This window comes from Pleurodeles waltl, chromosome 5 (genome assembly GCF_031143425.1).
Source record: "Pleurodeles waltl isolate 20211129_DDA chromosome 5, aPleWal1.hap1.20221129, whole genome shotgun sequence".
NCBI lineage: Eukaryota > Metazoa > Chordata > Amphibia > Caudata > Salamandridae > Pleurodeles > Pleurodeles waltl.
This window is the reverse complement of record NC_090444.1, coordinates 1008456899-1008474544: the sequence shown is the minus strand read 5'-3', so window position 1 is coordinate 1008474544 and position 17646 is coordinate 1008456899. Positions and strand designations below refer to the sequence as shown.

At 44.7% G+C, this 17646-nt stretch overlaps 1 protein-coding gene across 4 annotated transcripts in view; it reads right to left on the bottom strand.

Annotated features, from left to right (window-relative positions):
* The window catches only part of SLC18B1 (solute carrier family 18 member B1), a 615369-nt gene that overhangs the window by 478838 nt on the left and 118885 nt on the right, over positions 1–17646 (bottom strand). For all 4 annotated transcript variants that reach the window (XM_069235175.1, XM_069235174.1, XM_069235177.1 and 1 more), the window contains exon 4: positions 226–299. In XM_069235175.1, the coding sequence (XP_069091276.1) occupies positions 226–299 (74 nt within the window). The remainder of the gene's footprint in view (positions 1–225; positions 300–17646) is intronic.

Sequence of the window (17646 nt, the reverse complement as noted above, 5' to 3'; positions counted from 1 at the left end):
TTTTTAAGTGAATTTCTCAGCTTTTTAATGATATGTTAAGTTTTTAGAACAAAGACAACAATAACTTCACTTTAACCTTTGTTTGCTTGTTTTTTTGTTTAGTGAATTTTTGTTCTTTTTTTGCTTATCATACACCACATCCAAGTTTCATCAAACAAAGCCAAGCCTATTAAGAAAACAAAACACACCTTTTGTGTGGCAACTGCTAATAAGACTAAAACTCACCCAAATAAAATAGTAGCAACTCCAGATGAAAACATTCCAGCTAAAAACATGAACTTTGCTCCAATTTCCACAAGCTGAAAAAGAAACATAGGACTGGTAACTATAATACTCACAAGTTGAGCACTAAAATACAATTTGTAAAGTACACATTTCAAAGGGGCAGGCAGTAATAACCCATCCATTTCTATGGAGGTTATTTTTCCTCACGTCAGCAGACACTGGAACCTATCACACAGTGCAAGAGAGACACCAACACACAGAAATGCATCCTAAGAGCAGTATCCAGGGCCACTGAAATTATGAGGGAGGAGAGGGCTAAATTATGCTGCAAGGTTGAGTAAATTAAGTGGTAAGAAAAGGCAAAATATTTGGCATAATGTGGCACACTTTGGATTAGTACTTCTTAATTATTTCATAATTTTTTAACTTGGTAACACTGTTTGAGCACTGGTTGCACCTCATTAGTACCAGTATTAGTACCCAAACATATCATTAAGCAACAGAAAGGTGACGAGTCCAGTTTTGCAAAGAACCATCCACTGTGCAGCATGTGTCACTGCATTTTTGGTATCTTTTGAACCATTTGATCGAGAAACAAGATGTGTTTTGTTAAGATCTGCAGATTATGCGGCAGATGATGGATTATGTGGCAAACGCGCCAAATTTATAATTATGCAAAAATCACTGCAGCTGCACAATCTTACAATTCCAGTGGCCGTGACAGTAACCTAGTAATATATCAAAACTATTGGTTCACTCAGGGGGTTCTTTTAAAAAACTGGAGCATCACAGCAGCTAAACAAAAGATATAAAAACATACTAAATGAATGTAATACGTGCCCTTGCCAAATACCTAGAATCACACTAAAGAAATTGAAAGGAAAATGCTTTAAATGTATAGATCAAAGTCTAGAGACAATTACAAAATCAGAGTAAAACGATCTCATGCAATATGAAAACAAATCAAAATGGTGAAACAAAAGAGAAAGGAAACCAATTCAAAATATTAGGCTGCAAGTAAAGGACACAATGTCAGTAATACATGAATAAGTTGAAGATATTCAGTGATATGAAAGATTATTTAAGCACACAGTGCAGTCCATATGATAGATCAGACACTGACGTTTCACCCCTAGGGGTAAAACTGACCGGGGCCACCAGCAGGACAGATTGTTGCAAAGGCATTTAGGAAAGCAACCTGATAAAGAAAGAGAAAAATCAGCAAACGGTTTCAGGCAAGGGAGATGTTGAAACCCATTTATCAATAAAAGGGCTTTCCTAAAAGTTCCACTAAAATATACCAAAGAAAAGTGACCAAGGAGAACCTATAATTAAATAAGAAGGAACCAAGGTTTCAGTAGCGACTTAATCAATAACAAATCCATGGCAATATCTTGAACCAACATGAGGTAATAGCTGAAAAAACAACCATCCAGAGCAAAGCAGAAGACCAGTCTGTATTAAAACCAATAAGAATGTTTTTTTCAAAAAAAGAATTTTAATCATTGAGAACAGCATAAATTCACTAGGGTGATCTCAGCTTAAGCTTTTAACTCAACACGACAACTGTGCAATGCGTATCTCATGCAAAGACAGGGTCACTAGGCCGAGTCCAAGACAGCGCTCAGTTCAACTAAAAGGGCCCAATCCGTTACTACACACCAGGAAAATATTGAATCTATTGTCCTTCCGCCCACGAACTGAATTAAAGACAAGGTACTCCACGGAAAATCGGATTCTCAGTTCGGGTCCGCCAAAGACACTTTTAAAAACCCTCTGGGGGAAGACATGGAAAACAACCCTAGGGGTCTTACGCCCAATTAGCTCACAGCCTCAGAGGCCTCAGCCATCATGGCTGCCGCGACCGTCCGTAAGCCAGAAACCACGCAAAAAGGAACTGCCTAAAATCCTCACGGAAGAGACATTCTCAGCCCGGCGCAAACTCATGACTCACCAAAAGAAAGTATGAAAGAAAGCAAATGTAGGCCAGCCCCTGTTCAGGAACAATCTCTGCACCAAGAAAGCGGCCGAACAGCGCACAAAAGACTTTCAAGTCCGGCCATACAATAGGTAAATCCAGAGCCAAAGGACGACAAAATCATTGAAATATCGTCCAACAGCACTACAGACAACATAACAATGGCAATTGCGGACCACACAAACTATGAGAACCAAATCGAACATGGCAGTAGCACTGTCGCCTTGCCCAGTATCCTAAACGATACAGCCTTCCAGGCAGCCCAAAAAATACAGGAGCATAACACATGTACCACCGCATCTTACGCCACACAAGCCTCACAAACCCCACAGGGATATACCCCTCAACTAGAAAAGACACGCTTCTATCTCAGCACAGGATTGACAGGGCAGTCTGCCTACAAGTATGAATCCACCACCCTGCTGGAAGGCAGGAAGAGGGCTAGCAATGAAAAGAAGTACAGAGACTCTCTCGACAATCAGCACTACTTGCCTTACACTTCAAGCCAGGTGGATCTACCAATTGCCCATAAAAGAGCGAGCACCTCAGAACTTCAAATGGACACAGACCAAAGTGACCTACTGGCATCGATTAATATCACTTTGACAGCCGCAATAAATGCTATCAACTGGCTATTGGATAAGCTAGAAATGCAGTTGGCTCTCATATACGCATTAACCAAAACCATCAATAAACTTGTATCAAAATTTACAGCCTTAGAACAAAGAGGGTTAAGTATCGGCCCCACAGCACCTAGCAACACCACATCTGTATGTGCATGTGAATGCATGCCAATTGTGGACAAACTTTCATCGCTACTGGAAGTTTTGACTACCATGATCACGGAATATAGCCTTAGAACCCGCCGTAGCGGGCTCTACCGGCTATTAAAGGCCCGCTCCCCGCGTTAAATGCCCGAGCCGAAGGCGAGGGCATTTTACAAGGGAGAGGGACTTTAATAGCCGGTAGAGCCCGCTACGGCGGGTTCTAAGGCTATTAGAACATTCTGCCACTCAGGGCAGAATGTTCTATTAAAAAAAAAAATGTTCACGGAGCCCGAGGGGATTAAAATCCCCTCGGGCTCCGTGAGGCTTTGTTCACAGCTGTTGCTGTGGCAAAGCGAACATTGGAATGCTGGCGCTGCGGGCTTTTACCGGCCAGTAAAAGCCCGCAGCACTACATTGTTTTCAATGGAGCCCCCAGCATTCCAATGTTCTAATGGAAAATAGCTCTGCAGAGCTCAGGCACAGGCAGGCCACCAGCGCCAGACACAGCACAAGTCAAACCCGTAAATCAGGCCCCAATGAAAGTGCCAAATGATGCATCAACTCGAGGCGCAAATGCCCTCAATTACTATTGTATCCCCGGCCTTGGTGTCCTGGCAGAATAATCAGCCTAATTTTCCAACTGAAAGGGAGAATTTACAAAATGAAGAAACCCACATCTTGCAACAACCTCTCTCGCCATCCCAAGGAGGTACTGAGGCAGAGGTAGGGAGAAATATTCAGCAAATTTCAGTGTTACACTGGTCTAAAGTGCTATCGAAGAGAGCCAAAAAGAGATTAAAAAAAGGCTAAGAATAAAATAAATAAAGCCCCATTACAGGCAGAGCAAAATATGGAATTAAGGACAGCATTGTTGGAAGAACCAAGCGTATAACCAATCTTCAAGGGCAGGAAGACTGAGCAGAAAAACCAGGAGAATCACGACACCTCAGAGTCGGCAGATTATCAGTCCACACAGTCACTGGCCCAGGGCCACAAACATAAAAACGCCAGTACGAGTACAACAATAAGTGAGCCTAATGGCCATTCATTCTCAACTGGAGCCATATTTGACTCCAAAAACAATACTTCTGATTCATCGAATACCGTTATCTTGTTCCATAAATTCAAAAGAGTAAAGACCCATCAGCTTATCACAATCTGACAACTGGAAGCATACTGGGAGAACCAAAAGTCAGTGAAGGTAGGATCCAAGGAACAAATGCTCTGAGGAAAAGCGCACCCTCTGCTGAATTAGCCCTTACACCCCAATACTGCTCAGACGGGAACCACGATATCCTGAACCGCTCAAACCTGCTGTGGTTATTCAAGGCACTACCAGAAGCGATTAACATAAACTCCGAAAATATTTTAAGAGTGGCATTCAAGGTGCTACCCGAATACAGTAATCATCAGGAATCAACAATAATAACTTTAAGCTCCTGACACTGGCTGATGGGATACTAGCAAATAAGCGGGCCATGGAGGAATGGGCCATAAAAGCAGAGATGATTGGCCAGCCCAAAAATATCCCACTCCCTTAAAAAAAGAATACAGTAAACTCCAGCAGCAAAAAAATAGCACCAATAGTATTTTAAAAGGGATAGGCCACTTCAAGGCAGCAGGGCAGAATACCAATCTTTTCATACTCTGCACCTACCCAACCCCAACGAGCTGCACTAGAAAATTGTTTCTTGCTCAAGGAACTGAAACCACCACCAACAGGAGCTTTACTATCTCCCACAGTAACAATCAGCACCGCCATTTGACAGTTGTCTTGTGGAATGTGGCAGGCCTGACAAGACTCCTGAAGCATGACAGGGTGCAATTGCTTCTAAAAAATAGCTGATATAATATGCCTGCAAGAAACATCTAATCTCGCCTCTGGTAATCCCAGGCTTCCACGAAATACAACAAGCTCCAATGAAAAGAAACATTTTCGGGTGGTGGCCTCTCGATATATCTGAATGTCAATCTAGACCTCAAAGCCCGAGTGCTTCCTACACAAAATGAAATGCTACAGGTAATTAGGCTGGAAACTTTAACATCAAAACGCCATAGTCACTAATAGTTAATCTTTACTTTAATACATTTGGTCAAACCAGAGCAGAAAGTATGTCTCACTTAGTAGACACTCTGAATGGAGTACTCTGTGACCATATTGGTTATAATATCATAATCTGCAAGGATTTTACCCTTAGACTTCTGGGAGCAAGGGCAGCCCCTGAACGACCACTATGCCTGGCCACCGAACAATGTTGCAATTTCCTTAGTAAACATAGGCCCTCATTCTGACCCTGGCGGTCTTTGACCGCCAGGGCGGAGGACCGCGGGAGCACCGCCGACAAGCCGGCGGTGCTCCAATGGGGATTCCGACCGCGGCGGTAAAGCCGCGGTCGGACCGGCACCACTGGCGGGGTCCCGCCAGTGTACCGCGGCCCCATTGAATCCTCCGCGGCGGCGCAGCTTGCTGCACCGCCGCGGGGATTCTGACCCCCCCTACCGCCATCCAGATCCCGGCGGTCGGACCGCCGAGATCCGGATGGCGGTAGGGGGGGGTCGCGGGGCCCCTGGGGGCCCCTGCAGTGCCCATGCCACTGGCATGGGCATTGCAGGGGCCCCCGTAAGAGGGCCCCTACATGTATTTCACTGTCTGCTGCGCAGACAGTGAAATACGCGACGGGTGCAACTGCACCCGTCGCACAGCTTCCACTCCGCCGGCTCGATTCCGAGCCGGCTTCATCGTGGAAGCCTCTTTCCCGCTGGGCTGGTTGGCGGTCTGAAGGAGACCGCCCGCCAGCCCAGCGGGAATGTCAGAATTACCGCCGCGGTCTTTCGACCGCGGAACGGTAACCTGACGGCGGGACTTTGGCGGGCGGCCTCCGCCGCCCGCCAAGGTCAGAATGAGGGCCATAGTCTTTCTTCCTTTCAGCATTCGCAAAACACAAGCTTTCATGCACAGTTATTTCCAAAAACGTTTCAAGTCAAAAGTACCCGGGATTATATCTTCGCCACAGAGGAGTTCATCAAGCGCCTTTATCCTTTGAAGTCTTACAAATAAATGCTAGTGATCATCTTCCACTCATAGCCAACCGCAAGATGGACATAAGGAGTCTGGATCTACAAAAGCTAATAGGAACCTCACAAGAAGAGGAAGAATCACAACTAATTAGGCGAATAAAATGGCATCTTGGTTATGCAGCTCTTGGAAGAAATTAAACGGCCCTATTATGCTGGCAATGGCAGGCGACACACCCTGGGTTAACTGGCCAGATATCACCAATAACCTTTTGCAACAAGCTGGATCATTCAACATCTTACAACAGAGTCTCACAAAAACTCTCCCTCAATAGCACATAATGGAAAGCAAACAGACTCTGCAGACTGAGAGCACAACGTAACAAAACCAGGAAAGTTGCTAAAACACAAACATAATTTTTTTTTTTTTAAAATCATGCTGACGTATGGAGATACATTAAAAACAAGGTGGGTCAGGGTGACCCTCAAACCAACGTGATAAACAAAGCAGAATGGATAAAACATGTAAAAAATCTGTATATAGCCAATCTACCTTCTCCTGAATATCAAATGGTTAAATCCGGTGTATATATATGTATATATATATATATATATATATATATATATATATATATATATATATATATATATATAAAACACCTCTCTGGCTCCAGAACTTGCACCTTCACCAGGAGAAATTGCCATCATCCTGCAAAGCACAAGATCATCAGAGGCTCCTGGTCCACATGGTATCCATGCACAAATCTTCAAAGAACACAAGGAGCTTTGGGCACCGGTTCTCTATGCACATTACTGCTCCAGCCTAGAATCAGAAGAAATACCTCCAGCTTGGAGAGGCTCCATACTGTACCCAATATATAAAAAGGGGGATATGCACGATCCAGCTAATTACTGTCTTATCGCCCTATTAGACATCGAAGGCTTCGCCTCAGTGCTCCTGGAGGAGCTACAAAATTGGGAAGAGGACACAGGGATAGTGCCCCTCTGTCAAACTGGCTTCAGGGCAAAATCTGCGAGCACAGGCAACGTAGTGGCTCTTTCTCTTTTGATACACGAGGCAACCACCAAAAAGACACCTCCACTATTTGCTTGCTTTGTAGACTACTCTGCAGCCTTTGATGCAGTGGATAGGAACCTGCTATGGAGAAAGCTCCAAATCTGGGGAGTTCCAAGCAAGTTATTATGGGAAATAATTTTACTCTATACATCAACCTGGGTAAGGGTCAAGCTGTCGAGTTCTGCTATCAGCAAGGAGATCCCCACTACCAACATGTTAAACAAGGGTGTGTGTTAGCACACTTCCTATTTAACCTTTACACAGCAGACATGTCTCAGGCATTAAGACACCCAAACCTGATCCCACCAAAAATCGGTAACCTTAAACTTACCCTCCTGCAATATGGAGATTACATTGTTTTGTTGAACCACTCAAAAATTGGGCTACAAAAAGCACTAACTGCAGTGCATAGGTCTAACACCACAAACAAAATGACGGCAAATCCCTCAAAAAACAAAGTAATAATTTTTGGTGGGTCAGTGAAATATCGGCACTCCCGCTGGAAAAGGGGGCCACTCGCCATCAGCAGCATAGAAGCCTACAACTACCTGGGCATCTGGTTATTGGCAATGGGAAAGCCCAAAGTCCACCTTCACAATCTTAAGGCAAAGATTTCAAAACAACCAGAATATGTCAGTTAAACAATCTCATGGACAGCCCGACTGCCAGACTAATCCTTCAAGTTCTCAAAGTTTCATTTTTTCCAGCATTAAATTATGGACATGAAGCCTATCCAGGCCAACTCACCATGCTGACAGAAAAGCTCCAAGTGGAAACCTATAAAAGAGTATTCAAGCTTCCACAATATATAAGGAGCAACCTGATAAGGTTAGAATTTGGCCTGCAAGGCCGTAAACTGTTGCAGGCTCTGTGGCTATAAAATAGATACATTTATCCACCTACTATGCTGCTGCCCAGCACTGATGAACACACAACGCACTTTACTAAAACACATCTTCCTTCGTCACAGCATAAGATCTTGTACTGAGGATAGAACTCTGGTGTTCATTTTAAGGGAGCCAGCAGAACTGCCCAAATTTGGGAAATTTATCCTGCAGCTGCAAGCAAAACTAAATGAAAGTTCCATGCCCATTTAGATTACATTTTAACCATTTAATTAGATATAATTTTTTTTACCTTGATAAGCACGATGCTAGGAACTCATCAAGTTTTAGTATTCTAATTCGCACCTCCTGATTTCCAACTTTTATAAACACAAAAAGGGTTTTTAATTTTAATTGTTTTATCAGCTAAGACTTGATAACTTCAATAAGACATTTATTGAACTTTAGGAAGGAGAACAATCAGTAATAATGAAATGAACTTTAATCGTCCTACCTCTGTAGAATTTATAACTTCAGGAGGGAAAGTGATTTTGTCCATCCTTGTAACATTAGCCCCTCGACAGCAGCACACTTTTAGTAGTATAATATGAATTGCAAGCTGATGTTTTACACTGAAAGCACATTTCTCTCACCTAAACATACTGTGATTTACTATGATAAAACACTTTGCGGGTAGTGCAATACATATGCACACTTTTTATATTTAATTTTGTTATATTATGTGTACTCTTCAACGATTTTAAGTAATCATGCAATAGATACGATCATGATGACTCCACTGACCAGGAAACAATCTCCCAAGTCCTGGGAGCATGTTGGGGGGAAATCAAAGGCTGGAGAGGGAATACCACCAGGAGGCCATGCAGTATTGGCAGGCGCACAATGCCACCATGGCCTCCATAGCAGGTGTGCTGAGGGACATGACCAGTACCCTGCATGCTTTAGCAACCCACCATCAGGGCCCTTCCTAGCAATGTGACATCTGTCCCCTCCACATCAGCGGCAGCTAGTGGAATGGAGGCCCTGCCAGTGGAACCCCAAGCCTCAGACACAGCTCCCTCTGTAGCTGAAGAACCCCCCCACAAACATGGACATCCATACATAAATCCGGCTGGAGCAGATGCCAAGACAAAACCCACTGCCAGGTAGTGAACCTCTCCTGATTTGTCACCCTTGTGTGCCACTGATATACCATGTTGACTGTTCTGAGACAGAACTCCATTTTCCCATGGTACAAGGACACTGGACCTGTGTGACCAAACGTTGCAGCAGCTACTCTGATGAATCCATCTACCTTCACTCCTCTCATCACCTGTTTGTTATGTTGTTAACATTTATTTCACTTGTCACAACACTGAAATGCACAATAAATCACTCATGGACACAGCCCCTGTATATGTGTGTTTAATGGCACAACAACATTTTCCTACTACACAACTGTGGTCTGGTAAGGCCCCCCTGATTCAAAATGGCAGCGTCATGGCCATCAGACGGAGGCTCCCTCAGCAGGGCACACATGACAACAGTAATGTTACTGGACAGATGTCAGAGAGTGAGGTTGAAATCCACAGTAACACCAGTGTATAGACCATTCAGCCATCTGCAATTACAGCAAGACAGAGAGTACCATCACAATGGAAGGCATGATGACACAGTAAGCACGTGTACAGGTAATCAACAACATGCCTACTGTAGTACAACTCCAATTCATGGGCATTCAGATTGGACCTATACAACACCAGGCTCAGGCCCTTCACTGGATCCATTTAACAGGCTATCTGTCATGTACATCTCTCAGAACTGTACTTAATCACGATTGACTACTGACAATGTATACCTCAAGCCTTAGGTAGCAGACTCACACATCAATAGGAGAATGCAGGAAATCCAGCTCAAAACTGTCAGTCCATGAGGGAAGTGAATGTTGGAATCAGTTGCTACCACACATATTTGAGATCAACAGTACACCTTACATTCTATCTGTCTTCTTCCACAACTCACACATAGGCATTGGACATTGTTACTCCATCACATATGCAAAAGGTCAGGAGGTGCAATGTCAGCTATCCACTTCTGATTGTGCACAGACGAGACTTGAAAAGACACAACTCACATACTTGTATGTCACTAGAAGTATTGATTGATGAGCTCAGTCCTACAGTCAGCTGTTCCTTTTACGTCTGGCTCTTCATCACTTTCCATATTATCATGTGTAGCCACAGGCACAGCTGCCTCAATGTCATCAGCTAGCAATGGTATCCGACGCTTCAGGGCTAGATTGTGAAGCATGCAGCAGGCAACAATTATTTGGCAAACCATCTGGGGCGAGTAGAGGAGGGCACCTCCAGATAGGTGCAGGCACCCAAATCTTGCCTTCAGGAGGCCGAAGGTGCATTCGATTACACACCTTGTCCTCCCGTGGGCCTCATTGAAACGGAGTTCCCCTGGTGTGGCTGGGTACCTCAAAGGTGTGAGCAACCAAGGAAGGTTTGGATAGCCACAGTCACCTGTGAACATAATGGTATAACTATAAAAATGGAAGGTTCAGCGAGTGGGCAGATTGTGATGACGGATCACATTAATACAAACACAATACAATGCATACTTAACATCCAGCCAAGCTCTCTCTGTGTGTAGCCGTGCCATCATGTGTGGGACATTGCTGTTCCGCATAATGTAGGAGTCATGCACTGATCCAGGAAACTTGGCTGTCACTTGGGAGATGTTATGGTCTGCCAGACACACCACTTGCATGTTGATGGAGTGGTAGTTCTTCCTGTTCCTACACACCTGTTCATTGACACTGGGAGTGGCCAGAGAAACATGGGTGCCATCAATGGCCCCTACCACATGAGGAATCTGTCCCATCTGATAAAAGCCAGCCTTCACATAGGTCATATCCGCTCTTTAGGGAAACCTGATGTAGCTGTCCAGATGTTTCTAGAAAACAACAAACAGTATATCCCTCAACACCAGACTGAACATGGGCTGAGGGATAACTCCTTTTAAGCCAACTACATAGATCCCCCCCCCCCAGGGCCATACAGTAATTAAAGGGGATGGGGTGTGTGTACCCCTCCCTGAGCCTTAAGAGACCCCAGGGACACCACCCCCTGGAGGGGTGAACATATTATTAGGGGAGGGGGCATGTGGCCCCCTCCCCAAGCCCAAATGGGCCTCAGAAAATCCATCCTAGGAGACCAAGGAACAATAATAGGGAAGGGGGCACATGGCCCCCCTCCCTGAGCCTTAAGAGGTCTCAGGGACCCCATCTCCATGGCCAACCACTAATAACAGGGGGGTACACGGCTCCTCTACCCAAGCCATATCAGAGGACCCCCAACCCCAAGGGGCCAAGTTCCATTGTTAAGGTGTGTGGGGCACAGGGCTTCCGTCTCCGAGTCTCCTTTGATCCTGGGGGACCCCATCCTCTGGGCGTAATGCATCACATAAAAAGAGGAGGGGTCCACTTGGCTTTGGGGACTCCATTCCCTGGAGACAAACGCAATAAAAAGGGGAGGAAGGACCGTGCAGCCCAGACCCCTCCCTGAGCCTTGGCAGGCCCCCGGGACCGCACCTCTGGTGCCGAAAGCATTAAAAAGGGGCAGGGGGCCTCACAGCCCCTCTTCCAGAGCCGTATTAGGCCCCAGCGATCACATTAATCAGGGCTAAAGGCAATAAAAAAATGGTAGGGCTTGAATTGCATTATTACAGGAAGGAGGCTTGTGACCCCTCCCACCCCCGAAAGCCTTCTTGGTGGATAGATGCCCAGGAATCCATCCGAGGAATCCACAAACCAATAAGTAGGGGAGTGGGGAGCCCAAGGTCCCCAAATACTCCCCAAATGGTGCAGGAGCTGGCACTGCTCCCGCCTGGAGGAAGCAGGTATTTAGATGCTTGCTCCTTCCGGGCAGGACCAATATCTGTTTCCCTGCTGGCAAGAGTGCGAGCAGGGAAACGGATGTCTTCTCCCCCCTGCCAGGATCATTTTTATGTTTTCCGCCAGGTGGGAGTAAAAATGCCTTCCCTGCCAGTGCTGCTGTAGGTAGGAAAGTCATGTTTGCTCCCGCCTGGCGGAAGATTTAACAATGATCGTCAGGCGAGAACAAACACATGTTTCCCTGCCTGCATAGGACAAAGTAATTGAGCAAGCCCCTGGGGATGGGGTTCCTGAGGACTTTTGAGGGGTTGTGGAGGGTGGCCACATGGCTTCGCTCCCCTATTAAATAACACACAGCCCCAGGGGATGGGGACTCGGGCCTATGAATGCTCAGGGAGGGACGCATTGCTGCCCCTCCCCTTTTTAGGATGAGCGTAGGCGTACGACCTCTTGTATACTTTTAAGTATACTTCTTCTGTGGGATTCCAGCTATTTCATTTGTTAGTTACAGAGACAGTTAAAAATCCTTGCTTGCTAGTGGTCAGTCATGCCTCTTTGTCCCGCCTTCTTCTGTGTGGGATCGGGAACGAAGTACTGTATAATCACACTTTGTCCTGTTTATCTGGTCTGTAGGGGTCTTTTTTTTTTAATCTTTGTTTCCTGCTCCTGTCCAGAGAAGCTTCCCTTTCATTTGCAGAGAATTCTTCCTCTGAGCTTAGCTGTAAACAAGGCTATAAATCAGGTTGTTATCTTGGTCACATTTGGGCTTTGTGGGCTCTCTGCACTCTTTCTCAGCTGCTTGGCTTCCGCCCATCCTTGGTTTGGATTTTCTTTACCAACTGTGCCTTCCTGTGTGCTGAGAGCATGGGCAGAGGATCACTTGTAATTGCTCATAGCCTAGGCACCCAGCTCTACCAGGGCTCCACAATCTTTAGACAGTACCCACTTCTGCTCCATACTGGGATCCCACTTGCAGCTCCATCAGTGCACCGCAGTTCACACACTCTAAGACCTCAGCTGTGCCAGTGCCAGGAACCCAACACACACTATTTGGCAGAGCACCTAATTTCTTGCAGTCAGTACACTCTGCTGTTCCAGTACTGGGACCTCTGACGCAGCTCTATCAGTGCACTGCAGTTCACACACTCCAAACCCTCAGCTGTGCCAGGACCAGAAACCCCACAAACTCTGTTTGCCAGAGTACTTCAGTTCTCGCATTCAGTACACTCTGCTGCTCCATATTGGGACCCCGGGCACAGCTCCATCAGTGCACCACAGTTCACACACTCTAAGCCCTCAGCTGTGCCAGTGACAGGAACATGACACAAGCTATCTGACAGAGCATCTCAGTTCTTGAAGTCAGTACACTCTGCTGCTCCGTACTGGGACCTCGGGCGCAGCTCCATCAGTGCACCTCAGTTCTATCCCAGCGAGGCCACTGCCTTTCCTATACTGGGACCCTGCTCACATACAGCTCAATTCTATTATTCAGTCCCACTGCCAAGCCAATACTGAACCCAAACACCACTGTTGATGGGAACCACCACAGCTCCCCAGAATCCATTAATTCTAACATTCAGTGCACATTTTTTCTCAGTACTAAGGCTCACACACTCGCCCTTCAGGACTCCTTGCTTCTGTGTTTCAGAGGCAACGCCACTCCCATACAGGGCTTCACTCGCAGCTTCAACAGGGCACCTCCAGGTTAACACTCTGCAAGACTTGCACGCCAATACTAGCTTCCACACATAGATCCATTAATATACCTCACTTCTAACCTTGTGTGCCTGTTGCCATTCCAGTACTGCAGCCCACATACAACTCTGTCAGTGCACCTCAACCCTAACCTGTAGCGCACCATTTTTCCAATACCAGGAATTACATGGCAATCCATTTCTCATTCCTCACCCGCTCCCTTTTTCCTATTCCAACACTGGGCCGGGACACAGCTCTGGCTATACCTTCAATCCTGGTCTGAAGCACCCCAATATTGCTCTATGCGGTTCACATACAACTCTGCTAATGCACCTCCTGCTGTTCTGCAAAGCCCCCTGCTGTTCGACACTCTCACTTCTGTTTGAGGATGTGGGGGAGCCAATTAAATCTATTCTTAGCTGCCATCTTTATTTGGGAGGGTCTGTCTCACTTACCTCACTGCATTCTTTCCTTTGTTTACTTTCAATGTTTTCTTTCTCCCCCACTTTTCTCTTTCCAGCTCTTAAAATCCACACGTTAAAAGTTTAGCTCTTTCTTATAACTTTTCATTTCTACTCCTCTCTCTTTTTTTCATGTCCCTCTTCCTACCTCCTCTTAGAAACTCGCAAAAACGTGGCTATTTCTTTCCTCGTTTTGTTCCTCTCTTTTTTCTTCATCAGGCATTCATTCTTTCACTATTTTTTCTCTTTCCTTCATTCTTCCTTTGTCTTTTTTTATTTGCTCTTTCATTCAACTCAGTATGCAACCTTTCACTTTTTTTAAAATCTTTATTTTCTATGGTGTTTTTCTTATCTTTATCTGTCTATTCAGGTTTTACTATAAATCCCTCTTTTTCCCGCCTGTGTGTGGAAGCCACAAGTTACTTGTCGGGACCCGAAGTGTCCAAGTGGTTTTCCCATTCTGTGTCTGTGGGGAATGTATCAGTACATTCATGCCCTGATTCTTTCGCTGCTTGTTTCTCTCTCCATCTTTCTTTCTTTTCACACTTCTTTAATTATTTTTTTCTCTTTATCTCTTGTCTACTAGATTCCTTCCCCTTTTTCTTTTGCCTCACGTCTGCTCAATTTCTTCTCTTAGTTGTGTTTTAATTTACTTGTTCTTCCTTTTACTTCTTTCTTTTATTTCTTTGTGATCTCTTCTCTTTCTTCCTTTTGTTTGTTGTATTCCTTTTGATTCTCTTTTTTCTGCCTCATCTGCTTTCTCTCCTGAGGCCTAGTTATCAATAGAGCAACAGGCGCAGTAGCACGGGGCCCAGAGATATATGGACCTCACTCAACTCTAATTATTGCTGTATTTTCCTACTGAAATTGCAGTCAACCATTTTCCTTTCTTATTCCAGAGCCCATGACACCGTTACTACGCCACTTGTCCTCTCCATCTTTACTCCCGACTCCCTCTTTCCTTTCACCCTCCAATCCATCTCAAATTATATTTTTGTTACGGTGTTTTGAGCATAACACTCTAATACCAAAAGTTTATTTATTTTTATTGTATATGTTATAAGATAGAGGAAGAAGGTAAATGGAAGTGATTTAAATGCGGGGCCACTAGAATTATATGGGAGGAAAAGAAAATTATGAGGCAGTGTTGACCAATTTATGTGCCAAGAAAGGTTCAGCTATAAATTTACAATGGCGATAGCTCTAATTCAAGAAAATGCAAGACCTATTACATTGCAAATGGTTTTGACTGCATACCGCTTGCACTGTGCTTGTGAACTCTTTTGTAAAGAAAATATATCTTAAAAGGGGCTTTGAGCATACCCATTACTTACCTCGGGTTGGCTCCCATGTCACTCATTTCCATGCCTTCTATGGATCAACGCCTCCTCCTTCCTGCTCAGTTTAAAGTCTTTGTCCTTGCCGTGGAGCATGGACCAAGTACTGCTTCCTGTGGCCAGTGTGCTTCCACTGGCCACAGGCTCCTGTATGTACTCCTTTTATCTGCTTTTCAAACATGCAGTCCCTCTCCTTCACCACTGCCCTCCTCCGCTCACCATGGTGTCATCACATTCCGCCCATCCTTCACACCCTTGCAGTTGTTTTTCCCAACCTCCTTCCCATCCTCCTGCTGCTGGGCCACAAATTCTCATACTTCATTCATTCATTTGTATTTCGTGATATAGCAAAGGCAAAAGATAGTGACCATTCAGTTTATAACACACTGACTTATGAGCAGACATCTAAAATTCCAGAGGTGCACTCCCCTTTTTCATTTTTACCAAAGTTCAGTTTTTATTTCTAGGTGTAATTCTATATCTCATATTCATTTGAGAGAGGAATGCAAACACTGTAAGGTATTTATACATTGAAAAGGAGAATGAAAACCCGCAGATGTGATTCCATAAGTTTAACCAGGTCGCAATGTCCTATATATGGATTATTTTGTTTTTAAAAGAACGCCATTTGACTTCAATTGCAACAAATAAAGTATGTTATACAAATGTATATTCGGAGCACAGTAACGAAGAACTGTCAATGATATTCTAAAAAAAACAAAACTGTATTATGAAAGCAGGGTGAGAATTAGGTCTACACCAGTGTACCAGTTAACTTCTTACAAAAAGGAAACAGTCTAACCTTAGAGTTGTGGGTCCCCATTGCTGTTTTTTTTCAAATGTTGCACAGAAGCACTGACTGCTGTGCAACAAGTGAAAAAAATGGACAAAACCAATAGTTCATACATAGGCAAAATCTATTGGCTTTGCCAATGCCTGAATTCAGCCCCGAAGGCAGATTTGTTTCTTATTTTGGCCCCAATGGAGGTCCTTCTGGGTCCCTCACATTGTGCTGAGGGACGGAGGGGGGGATAGCTGCCTTTTAAAAAAAAAAAATTATTCAGCACAGGACAGGGGATAAAGGGCCTGATTTAGAGTTTGGCCGATGGGTTTACTCCGTCACAAACGTGACGGATACCCCTTCCACCGTATTACAATTTCCATAGGCCAAAATGGTATCGTAATATGGCGGACGGGATATCTGTCACGAATGTGACTGAGAAACCCTATCTGCCAAATTCTAAATCAGGCCCTAAGTCTCCATGTCCTATAATGGCAGCGAATCAGGGCACTCACTCCGGCGGGAGAGTCAGAGCCACTCAGAATGCACTATCTTTTTAAATCTGGGTTTGAGGCACACTTGGAGAGTTCCTCGAACCCATCTATCCAGATGAGCAAATGTTACTAAACGGATTTATACCAAGTTAAAAGAAGCACACTTTTTGGACCAAGATCTAGTTTCCTACCAAAACTGGTGTAATTCGGTTCTTTGTAGAAGCAAAGTGCTTCGGAAAATGAATAGCGATTTTGTGTTTTGGAACTCCCCCTTTTTTTTTTCTTGGCCCACACTTTATGGAATATCTCTTTATCTCTTACGAGCCACGCACTGAGTTTTTCACACTTGGCGTAACTTGTTTGTTAATCTTTTTTTTAATTTTAATTTATCAGTCTAAGATGGTTGTCTGTCATGCTGGATGCCTGGAAAACTATGCATCCAAGCTCTGTGAAACATGGATGCACGAATTCATCCTAGTGCACGTGTGGACATCTGCACACCTCTTGGAACGAGGTCCAAGATCCAACATCCACCTTTCTGGCTACCCCAGCATGTCCATCTCCTGAACGAATTTCTTGATATAATTCCTATTCACACTACTAAACACACTGCCCGTACACACCATGAACAGATGCCAACCATTTGTAGAACTAATTGTCAAAATGATTATCCTACATCCCCACTGTGAAGCTACTGCCTTCCCCTGGCACCATTCCACCACTAGCTCTCTTTCCTCAAGCACTCCTGAATCCCCCAGAAGGCTCCACTTCTCTGCAAGTGTGCTCAAACCTTGTCTCTGTTTCAGCCTCCACCAATTTTATGAGGAAGTATTCCATTCAGACCTCTCAACTACTCCTCTCTAAATTTTCCCAAAAATATTTCTCCCTAATCTGCATCCCTTTTTGCCCTGACGTCCTTCTTCTGTTTCAACTTACGTTACTCTCTTTCTTGCCTCCTGTTATACCTGGAATCTTTAGGGTGGTCTTACTCCAGACCTTTTGCCTTTAACTCCCGTTTTGTTGCTGTATATTTTTGTTGGACTTAGAGCTCTGAGCACTCCAACTGCTAATCAGTGCTAAACTGTACATG